The sequence below is a fragment of the Nothobranchius furzeri genome, chromosome 4 (genome assembly GCF_043380555.1).
Source record: "Nothobranchius furzeri strain GRZ-AD chromosome 4, NfurGRZ-RIMD1, whole genome shotgun sequence".
Classification (NCBI taxonomy): Eukaryota; Metazoa; Chordata; class Actinopteri; order Cyprinodontiformes; family Nothobranchiidae; genus Nothobranchius; species Nothobranchius furzeri.
The window spans coordinates 59,137,907-59,151,690 of NC_091744.1; the positions used below are offsets into that span (position 1 = coordinate 59,137,907).

At 43.5% G+C, this 13,784-nt stretch overlaps 1 protein-coding gene across 1 annotated transcript in view; it reads right to left on the reverse strand.

The window, feature by feature from the left end:
* LOC107388454 (calcium/calmodulin-dependent protein kinase type 1D) overlaps positions 1-13,784 on the reverse strand; it is a 33,945-nt gene that overhangs the window by 1,500 nt on the left and 18,661 nt on the right. Inside the window, exons 3-10 of the mRNA XM_015963994.3 lie at positions 12,806-12,880; positions 9,517-9,655; positions 8,122-8,248; positions 5,910-5,985; positions 5,201-5,313; positions 2,415-2,493; positions 1,652-1,739; positions 1,395-1,557 (exon numbers count right to left, since the gene is read on the reverse strand). Coding sequence (XP_015819480.1) covers positions 1,395-1,557; positions 1,652-1,739; positions 2,415-2,493; positions 5,201-5,313; positions 5,910-5,985; positions 8,122-8,248; positions 9,517-9,655; positions 12,806-12,880 — 860 coding nt within the window. The remainder of the gene's footprint in view (positions 1-1,394; positions 1,558-1,651; positions 1,740-2,414; positions 2,494-5,200; positions 5,314-5,909; positions 5,986-8,121; positions 8,249-9,516; positions 9,656-12,805; positions 12,881-13,784) is intronic.

Consider the following 13,784-nt stretch of genomic DNA (forward strand, 5'->3'; position numbering starts at 1 on the left):
TTGGCACTCTGGAGGCGTGGCCTGTGGCAGATCTTCCCTGTCCTCTGATTGGTTAGTTTACCCCGCACTTTACTCTCTACCTATCTATATAAAAAAATCGGAGAGTCAGCAGTTGCTGTCATAGCTCAGCTGGGAGAGCGGGTGACTCTCACTCTGGAGGATCCAGGTTTGAGTCCGGCCAAGGAACTTAAGAGTTGATGTCATATTATTCTTTCCTAATTCCTGTGATTTGGTCTCCTTTCTTATTACAGCCCACCACTTCCAGTCTGGGTTGTAACAATCTGCAGACAGATTTCTGAGTATCTCCTCCTTTGGTACACAGATCCTCACTGAGCCAAGTACTGTGAACAAATAGTTTCTCCGTGATATTATCCAGCAAGGTCTTGTTTTTGTCAAAACAAGGGTGAGGTAATGAAAAAATAGAAATATTTCAATAAATTAACATTAAAATTATTTATATGCATAATTAAAATAAAAAAAAAACATGTTTTGAAATATATAAAGTGCACCAAACTTGACTCAGCCCATTCAACAATTCTAAATGGACAATTGTGTAACTCATCAATTAATTATTTGAAAGGATAATTTGTCAATTAAATGCTGAAAAAAATAAACAATACATTAATGAGGCAAGAACTTTTTAAACTTGAACATACCTACACCCACAAGTCTATTTTTACCTGGTTAAAACCATCTAGCTTATGTGCACTTTTTAAAACACTGCCCAGCAAACATTCGGACGTTTAATGACAGTTGAACGGTCACAACTGTAAAATAATATCACAGGAATTAGGAAAGAATAATATGACATCAACTTTATGTTCCTTGGCCGGACTCGAACCAGGGTCCTCTAGAGTGAGAGTCACCCGCTCTCCCAGCTGAGCTATGACAGCAACTGCTGACTCTCCGATTTTTTTATATAGATAGGTAGAGAGTAAAGTGCGGGGTAAACTAACCAATCAGAGGACAGGGAAGATCTGCCACAAGCCACGCCTCCAGAGTGCCAAAACTCCTCACAGCCGAGCGAGCGGAATTAGAAACCGAGCGCGCAGAGGCTGCCGAGCGCGCAGAGAGGCTGCAGCGCGCGCACGTTTTCCTCTGCCGTGTGCTCGTTGGCAACGCGCGCACGCAGGTTTGTCACTTGTGCACATCCTTGTGCGCTCACAGACACAGTTTGCTCCCTCTCAGTGCACAAATGACCTCTCGCCATGTATATTTTCGCTCGCGAGTCCCGTTCACGCGTGCGCTGCCATGTATATTTTCGCTCGCGAGTCCCGTTCACGCGCGCGCTGCCATGTATATTTTCGCTCGCGAGTCCCGTTCACACGCGCGCTGTGGACCCAATGCGCGTGCACGGGTTGTGGCACGCTTTAAACGCCATAGGAGTCACTCACAGTTCTTCAGAGAGAGCGGGGCACAGTCCACGGACTGGCTCTTGGCTGGAGCTCGGCTCTGAGGGTTCGGCACCGAGTTGGTGCTCTGGATGCTGCTTCCAAAGCTGGAGCCCAGCTGCAGACGCCTCATGTGTCGGATCACAGCCGTGGCGTTAAACGCTTGCTGCATGGGCAAAGAACACATGGTTAAAACACACACACACACACACACACACACACACACACACACAAAGAAAGGTAAATGCGACTGCGCTCACCCTCCATTTGCTTTTGGCAAAGTTTTTCCGCATCTGTCGGCTGACTGACTCGTGGATATTCTTGCAGAGGGCCGTGTCTCCAGCAATCCTGAATTAAAACAAGACACTGTGGTAACCACTGACACATACCAAAACAGCACCAGATGATTTATAGCTGCTCCTGTCACGCCCGAGGAATCATCCTCATGCTGTTTTCACATTTGCTCCCTTCACTTCTGTTTGTTTGGCTACAACGCTGCTGATCGATGGGCCTCTGCTGCTGCGGGACCCGTTTTCACATTCATCATAATATCTCTTTATGAAAGCCTGTCAGTGAAAGTCATTCCTCTTCATTACGACATCTGTTACCGCCGTCACACGCGCCTATCAGAGGGCCCACCTGCCCACGACCCAAAATGCCCATTACTGCCTAACAGACTTATCGCCACCTCAGCTGGAGACGCCGACCCACGCAGGCTCAGCCTCATTAGAGCCAACACGGGCTCGAGAAGACATCTCAATTGTTCATTAGGCTTAGAAATTCTTCAAGGATCCTTCAGGAGATGAGCTGCTAATTGGCAGCCATTTATTCAGCAGATTTGTCTCTGCAGAGGTGAGCTCGTGTATCGGCGCCATGGTGACAGATGACAGTAGGAGGACAAGCTCGCCATGACAAATGCATGAGCCCGGCAATCTGCGTCACACTGCTGTGTAAGCGCGGCCCGGTGTGTGTTTCCCTGTGATTGAAGGGCTGTGGCGCAGTGTGGTGCTGAGTTCTCCTCACCAGGGGTGCTCCAGAGCCTGGTCACACGTGAATCTCTTCTCTGGGTCCTTCTCCATCAAAGAGCTGATGAAGTCTTTGGCTGTGGAGGGAAGTGGAAAATAGTCAAGAGTGCATCCAGCTGAGGAGATCTTCTTCCCTTTGCAGCACTCAAATGTGTAAATTTTAATCTGATGCTTTGCTTTACGTGTCCTGCAGCTCAGTGGGACAAACATTTGTGGATAAAATAAGGAAATTTAACGTTCTTAGACTGCAGGAGCTATTTATGTGTCTTTCAGAGAAGAAACAACAAATGTTGCACAACAAGTAATCCATTTTAACATCTAATGGATTCAACATCTGTAAATAATTTAAAATACACTGAGACTTTTGTCTGCTATTGAACAACAAACAGGTTAGACTGAATTCAGTGTTGTTTTTATTCTATGTTTGATTTTTGTTCAATTCATCACCATAAAATATTTTCTCTGTTTTCTTCATAAATCTGAGAAAACGGTCAGAGTGGGAGCAGACTGTAAAAGGTTTTGTTGCTCCAGCGAATGAACAACAAAACATGGAGCCAATTAATGTTGGCTCAACTGACAGCCTTCAAAAGCGAGCCTGTTGCTGATCGTAGCGACAGTTTTCTCAGCGGCCAAATCTCTCTTCATTCATGCTGAATCAAACGAGCAAGAGCAATCGAGAAAATTAAACAAACAGATAATTTCAAAATAATAAATAAACTATATGTTTCTACTATTTGCTTGACAATCATTGTAATGTTTGTCTAATTTATTTTATCAGCCAACTAGAAAATGAAAAGAAAATCTTGAGTCTCTACATAATTGTACTTATTGTCAACTTTTTTTCTAGAAATATAAGAAGCCATTTAGAAAACTGTTGTTACAATAATCCGATCCCCAGGTTTTGATCAAGGGGCAAACTCCAAGTGAAGCCAAGGCAGAAGCGATATAAATTGCAGTTCCCTTCTCATCCAATAGGGGCTGGCTCTAGGAAGGAGCAAGTTCCTGTTAGCTCCCATGCTAAAAACGCCAACTTCACAGCAGAAAGAAACATGTTTACAGCTTGGTACAAAAAAAACTTTTGGGTTTACCAGGTTACGTTTTCCATCATGACAGCTCTGAGGGGGATGATTTTTTAATGTAATTAAAGTTTGAAATTATGAATACTTAGGGGTGTGCCTATTTGATTGACAGGTAGCAGAAGGGGCCGTCAATGTTACCATTATCGGCTTGCCTCTTACTTTCTCAAGGGAAGACCTAACCCCTAATCCACGACTCTGCCTCAAATAGAAAATATTAATCTACAGGTTGATCCAAACACGCCGTGGCGTGGAAAATGTTCTTATATGTTTAATGGCAGATGACATAAACAAACTGTGACCTTTGAAGTTTCGAGGGATTTTGTGATCTTGCAAGTCCAACTAGGAGGAAGGCGGAGATGCCGTGCTGTGTGTGAGACGCTCCCCAGCGTAGACTGACATGGCCACAAAGAACGCGAGTAAACCGTCCCACTGCCAATCCGTGCCACTGATGTCTTCGGTGTAGATTTGGGGTGAGCCTCAACCTCACGTTAAAAATGTAACAGCCTAGAAGGCGGCACAGTTTTCTGGCTGCACGGTTTTTCTGGGCAAAAGCACCCGCAACCTTTATCAGTTTCAGGTAAATCAGTTCGCTCTTGGCTACACTGACTCATAGTTCGATGGGTGTCAATCATCTGCCCCCAGCCTCACAGCCCCACTCTCAGCTCCACCTCTTTGCCTATTTGTGCTTTTTACAGCAGTAACGAGACATGTGGCCAAGATGTTTGTGAAGGGAACCGCCCACTGGGCTTCAATTCAGCTCTTCAGCGCAGATTCTCTGACAATCTTCTATATGCAGTCTAAGGTTTTGATACATAAACTGCTTAAGACACGTAAAGAGAACCAATATCTAAAGAAATGTTAACACTGCTGCTCGTTGGGGTCACCATGGTAACCACACACCTGTAAGGTACAAATACACTCATAAGCACAGACCTATGTAAAGTCCAATCACCTGTGAGCTGTTTGAACTTTGAATGATATTTTTATTGTAATGTTTTCTGGTCTGTGTCACCAAAATCTCGTTGTTTGTGTGGAAACTGTGCTTCAGAGCTTCTGCTCCTTTAATAATTAAAGTTTGCTGCTCCTCCATGTTGAGAGGAGCCAGTTGAGGTGGCTCATGCATCTGGTCAGGAGATGCCTCCTGGACGCCTCCCTGGTGAGGTTTTCCAGGCACGTCCAACTAGGGGGAGACCCAAGAGAAGACCCAGGACACGCTGGAGGGACTATGTCTCTCGGCTGGCCAGGGACTGCCTTGGGATTCCTCCGGAGGAGCTTGCCCAAGTAGCTGGGGAGGGGGAAGTCTGCGCCTCTCAGCTTAGGCTTCTGCCCCCGTGACTCGACTCCTGATTAGCGATGGATGGATGGATGGATGGATGATGCCAGAAACATTTATAAGTTTTAAGCTTTTCAAAAAGCAAAACATTTTAAAAAAACTCACCAAAACAGATCTGGATGGCTTTGAACAAAGGTAAAACCTGCTCTTGGTTTTTAAATAATTGTTTCTTTCATACTAAATGTGGTGTGCAGTTCTATTAAGGCACCATGTTACCATGGCAACAGAGCCCTGCTGAACCTTTGGTCCCCTCAGTAATTTATTTTTCCAGTTTTGTGGCTTAAAAAATGGGTATTGAAAGCAGCTCGAACAGATTTAGAGAACCTTGTTTTATGAGGTGAAATGTTATCTCATCACAGACACACCGCTCACCAGAGTCTGATATGTCATCCCAATAAGGAGCGTCAAACTCATAGTCGACTTTGAGAATCTGCTCAAACAACTTGGAGTCATTCTCGTCGTAGAAAGGAGGGTATCCACAAAGCCTGGGAAGTTCAAGCATTACACGTTAGTCCATGTGACAGTATGCATCATTAAACGTCTCAATTCTGAAAGCGTCTGCTGCGATCGGATCTCATCTACTTGCTGTCTGATGCATTTTTTCTGCAACAGCAGACGGCTCAGACGGATTATCGGGAACGCCCACAGCGTTAATAAATCCTTTCTCACAACATATACATGAAGCAAAACCAAACTCCATAGTTTGCATTTAGGTTTTGTGTTTGATTCTAAAACATCAAATACAAAGCACAGTGATGGAGTAATAACCATGGATTTTGTCCTTGGCTCCTAACAATTGACTTCACTTTCATTAAGCTGGCAGCTTATGCAGCGCATTCTCATGGAAGCCTCACGGGCTCTGTGATATAGAAGCAGCAGATGTTAGCATCCCTCGGGCTGCCGACAGGCTGCCCCTGCACTCACCAACGGGATTTCATTTAGAAGCTGGATGTGTTTTTGTTTAATTGCTTAATTATTTTTTAACTCATTTGAGCTTTTCCAGGAGAAGATGCTTGTTTCTCACTTTATTTATAGCAAAATAGTTTAATCAGACAAATTTGTGTTGGTTTTAGGCACTCACAGAATATAAGCGATGACGCCGATGGACCAGCAGTCCACAGCTTTGCTGTAGGGCTTCTGTGCTAAAACTTCAGGAGCTGCAAAAATTCATATGTGTTTCGTGGATTAGAAAAGAAGGTGCATGAAAGGAAACAATGCAAACTTTTCACCAAGAATCATCTTAACACTGAAATCTAAAAAAATATCTTTGATAAATCTGCAGTGAACCCAGGCAAAAATACTAGTAAATGATCAATAATTAAATATCCTCAAAACAATGTTACCATCAAAGGCACTCTGAAACATTGGAATGGGGATCTCTTTACCCCGCTTTTATTTTGATAGGCTCCTCCTTCCATTTAACCGTATTAATTTACATCTTAACTATAAATTTAGTTTAAAAACACCATATTACAACATTTAGGTGGAGGGATGTGTACAGCGGGGCAGAAATAGTATTTGGCAACTACCGATTGGGCAAGTTATCCTACTTAAAAAGATGAGAGAGCTGTAATTTTCCCATGAGAGACAGCATTTTTTTAAAATGCACGTTGTCAAAATGTAAAAATGACGTTATCTGATTTTTTTTTTCAAGAATATTTTTGTATAACTGTGCAGAAAATAAGTATTTTGCACTGACAAACAAGCAAGAATTCTGGCCCTCACAGTTACTTTTTTAAGAAACTCTGCTGTCCTCAACTCACTTCCTGTAATATTGTCACCTGTTTGAACTCATTGTCTGTATAAAAGACATCTGTCCACACTTTCAACCAGTCAGACTCCAACCATGGCCAAGAGCAGAGATGTGTTTACGGACACCAGAAACATGATCGTACACCTGCACAAGACTGAGCCAATCTACAATAGGCAAGCCGTTTTGTGAGAAGAGATCCACTGCTGGAGCAAATATTAGAAAATGAAATAAATATAAGATTAATGGCAATCTGCCTCAACCTGGGGCTCCATGCAAGATCTCACCTTGTGTGCTACAGACGATCTTAAGAACGGTGAGGAAACAGCCCAGAACTAAAGGCCCCCTGCTTAAGTCAGCATATGTCCAGGCCTGTCTAAACTTTGCCAGAGACTATCTGGATGATCCAGTGGAGGATTGAGAGAATCTCGTCTGGTCATATGAAACCGAAATCTAACTCTTTAGTATAAACACAACTCACCGTGTTTGAAGGGGAAGGAATGCTGAATTGCATCCCGACAACAACATACCCACTGTGAAGCACGGGGTGGAAACATTATGCTTTGGGAGTGCTTTTCAGCAAAGGGGACAGGACGACTGATCTATATTAAGGAAAATATTATTAAGGCCATGTATCGTGATATTTTGGGCAAAATCTTCTTCCATCGGTGAGAGCATTGAAGATGAAACGTGGATGGGTCTTCCAGCATGACAATGAACCCAAACATTAAAAGCATTTCATGAATATTGAGTGACCTAGCCAGTCTCCAGATCTCAATCTAACAGAAAATCTTTGGAAAGAGTTGAAAATCCATGTTGCCCAGCGACACCCCCAAGAACATCACTGCTCTGGAGAAGATCTGTATGGAAGAATGGGCCAAAATACCAGGCACAGTGTACGCAAACCTGCTGAAGACCTACAAGAAATGTTTGACTTTTGTCATTGTCAACCAAGGTTATATTACAAAGTATTGAAGTGAACTTTTTTATTGACCAAATACTTACTCTCTGCACTATTCATGCTGTACAAATACTTTCTTTTAAAACAGGACAGAGTCCTCATCTTTTTAAGTGGTGAAAACTTGCACAATCTGTGGCTGACCAGTAACTTTTGGTGCCACAGTATTTGACTCAACATTTATTTTAAACAATATAATTTGGATTTTGTCAAACTCTTTTTACATAACATCATCATTTTATCAAAAGGACAACTAAAAGTTCCAAACCCTGTTTTTAGGAGCTAAATGTGGCAGAAGATTAAAGATATATCTTAAAACATAGCTGTTAAAAAGCTAATTGCAGATAAACATAGCTGAAAATATGAACTATAGTCAAATTTTGCTTATAAATTGCTAAAGGGGCCAAATGTAGCTGTTACACTCCCACATTTGATAAAATGCAGCTTCTTACCTTTTAATGTCTTTTAGAATTGTGGCCTTGTCATGCACGAGCCTACAATTTAACTGGGTTATATCATCTAATAAACATCCATTTTTCTCAGAGACCATTTCCACAAGTCTCAGAGCTTCAAGGGCACCCTCACCCACGTATCCAGGAGTCCCACAGGCCGTGGCCATCACTCCACCCGTGCCCTCCATCTTGGACAGGCCAAAGTCACTAATCATGATCTTTGAGTCGTCATCGGGGCTGAAGTAAAGCAGGTTCTCAGGCTGAAAATGAAATGATAGAACAGTCAAAAAGGTCAGTGCACACTCGTCAGTGATATGCTTCTCTTTTTTTCCTCCTGTGTAGAATAATGGTAAATCATCTGGGGTCTCATTTATCAAACATGGCGTAGAATCCTTACTAAAACCGTACTTAAGCTCAGCCAAAAAAATATATACTTAAGCCAAGTAGGTTTGTGATCTATCAAACATGGAGTACGCACAGCTGCACGCAACTATCTATCAGAAACTATCTAGAAAGGTTCTCAGCTGCTTTTTAGTCACATCCCGCCGTCACCACGCCCACTTACTGCCATAAATAGTTAATGCAAAATGCCTTGTAGATCTCATGCATATACATAAGCCGGCTATTGCAGCGCTCCGCCAATGACGATGGAGACCGTAGATCAAGGCAGATCAAGGAAGCACAATTTCACAGAAGCAGAAATTGAGGTACTTGTGGGTGAGGTGGAGAAAAGAAAGGAAGTGCTTTTGCAAAACAAATAAGAGAAAATCCACGGAGTAGCACAGCGTTGCTGAAGCCGTCAATGCTGAGTTCTTCTGAGAGACCTGTGGTGGATATAAAAAAATAGTCCGATCAGGATTCAATCCCCAGACTCCCGGATGAAAGTCACGCGCGCTAACCAGTCAGCCAAACGGAGATCTCCCTTGTCCAAGTAGCCAGGGCGTATGATCAACCGGTCACAGTGACAGGACACACACTGTCACAGACGCATGACATTCTGTCTCAATCTGTCCCCCTGCTGATATTCTGCATTCTGTATTCTGCGCTTCAGGCTGTGTGTGTGTGTGTGTGTGTGTGTGTGTGTGTGTGTGCGTGCGTGCGTGCGTGCGTGTGTGTGTGTGTGTGTGTGTGTGTGTGTGTGCGTGTGTGGGGTCTTGTTCTGTGTGCGTATGAAGCAGTACAAGTGGTAATGCTGCAGGATTTCATAATTGTATCCTTCTCAGCAGCAGCACTGCAGGTGCTCTCCATGTCCAACATGTGCGTAAGCCAGGTCCTTAGTCAACTTAAAGTTGCGCACATTTTTCCGCTAAATTTTCTTTCATAAATCCCAAAGTTTGCGTGGAAAGTTGCTTACGCAGTTTTCCGACCCCGTTTTGTGCGTAAGCAAGCTTGATAAATGAGGCCCCTGGACAGTAAAGCTGTCAGGCAAAGGATTTGTCTTTTAAAGAGCTTCCACTGCTCAGCCTTTAACAGTTTTCCGAGGGCAGGAGTGTGCAGACAACAGATGCTTATTTAAATGTAAATATACCTTCAGGTCTCTGTGCACTATAGCCATGGAATGCAGATAGTTGACTGCATCCAAAACCTGCCGAATGAGCCGACTGGCGTCCATCTCTGTGTAGAAACCCTTCTCTACAATCCGGTCGAACAGCTCCCCTCCAGACACACTGATAGGAAAACAGACAACAGGAGACCAGCGTAAATATGTCATCATACCATTACAAAGCCTTGCTGCGATTGCTCCAGCCCTTATTCAACCCGTTTCTACAGCTATTAGAAAAGGCAGACAGTTTAAGTGTGTGTCTGCTTTCTGAGTGTGATGGGCAATCAGACTTTAGATAGGAGAGAAATCAAGGCAGCATTCAGAGATAAAGAGAGGAGCAGATCGTCACCACCTAAATAACAGGTGCATTAGTCACAAACAAAAATGATTATGTGGGAAAACCGTGCAGTGAGGAGAAAGGTCCTGATGACAAAAGCCACAACAGCTGAATGTGTTCCTTTACCAACAGCGAGTTAATTATGTTTCGCAGGATATTCAACAAACATTGATGTGAATATGTTAAAATAAAAGGTGATGAGACCTCAATGAGATTTATCCTACTGGATCTAATATAAACTTTTAATGTTTGGGATTATTCAGTTTTAAACACATTCAGTGCCAACCAATTAAAATGTATTAAAAAATTTATGAATGATGCATTTGGAAAACAATTGACGGACAACACTGCTATAAAAGCAGAGAAGAGCTGCTACGGAAGCCCGGATGTCCAAGCTGGAAGTTATTGTGCATTTGCTACATTGGTAAATGACCTGTTTTTGTATAGCGCCTTATTAGGGTCCTACAACCCCCCAAGGCGCTTCACAACACAATTAGTCCTTCACCCATACATTAACACACTGGTGATGATGAGCTACAATGTAGCCACAGCTGCCTAGGGGCAGACTCACAGAGGCGAGGCCTGCTGTACACTGGTGCTGCGAGTCTCTCCAACCACCACCAGCAGGCAAGGCAGGTTAAGTGTCTAGCCCAAGGACACAACAGCAGCATTCTATGCTGGGACTGGGATTGAACCTGCAACCGTTCGATTACTGGACAACCCGCTCTACCTCCTTTTCATAAGCTGTAAGCCATAATCATCACAATTATAACAAATAAAGGCTTGAAATGTCTGGATTTGCATGTATTGAGCCTGTCTCATATATGTTTCACCTTTTTAAGTTACAATAGCAAATCTGCAAAACAAGCTTATAACATTTTTCATGCCTCTTAACATTGTTCTAGCATAGTTAATAATGTGGTTCTCAGGTCCTGCTGGACCTGACTGCAGCCTTTGACACTGTTGACCATCACCTGCTACTGGAGAGGCTGAGAGACTGGGTAGGCCTATCAGGAACTGCTCTGGAGTGGTTCTCCTCTTATCTCTCTGAGCGCTCCTTTTCTGTGGCGTCTCCAAGTTTAGGTCCTCCACCACCTCCCTTACCCATGGTGTCCCACAAGGTTCTGTGCTGGGGCCTCTGCTTTTCCTCCTCTATCTGCTTCCTCTTCAGCACATCCTGAGCTCCTTCAAAGGAATCTCCTACCATCTTTATGCAGATGACATCCAACTGTACATCTCCTTTAAGCCCCATGAGAGGTCTAAGCTGCAGCTGTTACACACCTGCTTAGACTCTATCAAAACCTGGATGGCTGGGAGCTTTCTTCAGCTGAATGAAGATAAGACTGAGATCCTCATCTGTGCCCCAGACAAGCTGGTTCCCAAAGTCAGAGACTCTCTTGGTCAGCTTGCCTCTCACACCAAACCTTCCGTCAGGAATCTTGGCGTGACCTTTGACCCAGCTCTCACCCTGGATTCTCATGTCAGTTCTCTTGTTCGCTCTTCCTTCTTCCATCTCAGGAACATTCCTAAGCTGAGTCCCATTCTGTCCCGCTCTGAACTTGAGACAGTTCTCCACACCTTCATCTCCTCACGCTTAGACTACTGTAACTCTCTTTTCACGTGTCTGAGCAGAACCTCCCTGAACCATCTGCAGGTGGTTCAGAATGCCTGTGCTCGGCTTCTGACCAAGTCCTCCAAACACACGCACATCACCCCGCTTCTCCTCCAGCTTCACTGGCTGCCAGTCAACTTCAGGGTTCATTTCAAGATCCTGGTTCTGGTCTATAGGGCCTTACATGGACAAGCACTATCTTACATTGGTGATCTTAGTCCCTACACCCCCAGCAGGTCCCTGAGGTCCAGTGATCAAAGCCTACTGGTTGTGCAGCGCACCAGGCTAAAGACCAAAGGTGACAGATCATTTGCTGCTGTGGCCCCCAGACTCTGGAACTCTCTCCCCCTGAGCCTGAGATCAGTGGACTCAGTGAACTCCTTTAAAAAGCAGCTGAAGACTCACTTGTTCAAGCTGGCTTTTGTATGACCTTCTTCAACCCCTCTCTCTTTATTCTGCTCTCCCCACCTATTCCACCTTCCTCAGGATCCACTGATTTCCTTTCCTATTCACTCTCTCTCTCTCTTAACATTTTTTTAATCACAATTGTCTATTTTTGCTCATTTTAAATATATTTTTACACAATTTCTAAATGCTTTTTTATATTTTTGTTTTTGTGAAGCGCCTCGTGATTTTTATCTTGAGAGGCGCTATAGAAATGATACTTTCTTCTTCTTCTTCTTCTTCTTCTTCTTCTTCTCTTGCATTTATCAAAACACCTCGTCAATAATACTCGTTTCGTCTGGCAACGTGTGTTCCCACATTAGGTGGGACTTGGCCTAGGGATATAGCTGACGAGAGGAGTCAGAGTTCTGCGTTTGTGTTTAAAAGCTAGCTTGTTTTGCAAATTTAAAATGGCAGCTGTTGTTGAATTACTGAAATAAATGAAATTTTGTACCATTTTCAAAATTTTTGAGTTTCACCCTGTATGTGCTTGTTTTTATTTATTTAGTTATTTTTGTCCTGTTGCAATGGAAAAATGAGCATTCAAGTCTTTATTTGCATGTGAAAAACCTGTATTTCCTCAACAAGCATTACAATCTTGTTGTCAAAAGTTCACAAATCAAACAGATCAGGGTCTAAAATTCAGTTTTTCATTGACCAGCTTTGATGTTAGTTGCATTATTTAGCCATGGGATTGTGGAACACACCTTATGAAAAAAGGACGGGTGCTTTCATAAAGAATAACTGCCTTCACTTAGACGCCTGAAGGACACAAGAGGCGCTCGCTCTGGCTCGGAACACAGCACATTAACAAAATGACAGAACAAATGGGAGGCCAAGGGCTGACCTAAACAAACAGCATGGTGGGTTGACGTACTTACAGCTGCATTATCAGGTACAGGTGATTGGAGCTCTCGTAGATGTCCTCCAGAGCCACTATATTCTCATGCTTTATCCTGGAGGGAAAAAACAGAAAATGATGCCCCGCCGACTGCAAGAAAACCTTGTTTTGCATTTTGTCGCAAAGTGCTTGTCAAGCATTGGAAAAATCTTTTTTTTTTTTGTCAGGTGAGGAGAACATTTTGCAAGTGAGAGTTGGGGAGTGGGGATTCCTAATGGATGCTGACCAATGAGTGTGAATAAACAAAGTGATGGATGAAGATGAGTCTGAGTCCAGGAAAGTAAAAAAATTAAAAGGCAGGAAAACAAAGAGTCTTTAAAGGGCTGGTGTTGGAAAAAGGAAAAGACTGAAGATGAGGAGGAGGAGGAGGAGGTCTCCGAGGACTAAACAACCTTCACAGCTTTGCTTCTTTCTCAGTCTGGAATGAAAATGAGCTTGCAGTTTGAGGAGTGTCAGAAATAAAAAGATAAAAAAGGGAGAACAAACATATGAGAACCCAACAGAAAAGAGAGATTATTGAGCTAGTTAGAACGGTAACCAAGCAACTACGCCCGACCACAGCAATGCTCACGTTTAAGGTGACTGATAACTGAGCTTTTCTGAAAATTTTACCCATCAGGCCCTGGAGGACGATGCGTCACCTGGTGTCAGTGCAATCCTATCACAAGTTGTGCAGGAGTGTCTATGCACATGTGTGTGTGTGTGTGTGTGTGTGTGTGTGTGTGTGTGTGTGTGTGTGTGTGTGTGTGTGTGTGTGTGTGTGTGTGTGTGTGTGTGTGTGTGTGTGTGTGTACACTCTATAATCCCACAAAGGTTGATAGATGGGATCCGACGGGGCGGTTACTTAAGCCTGTCAGCGACTGTTAAATAAACTGAGACTAAATAAACCAGCTGAGAGCCGCGGGAGCAGAGGAACACAAGCTTGTCAGAGAAAGACCAAAGCCGGTCGCTCTTCTCAA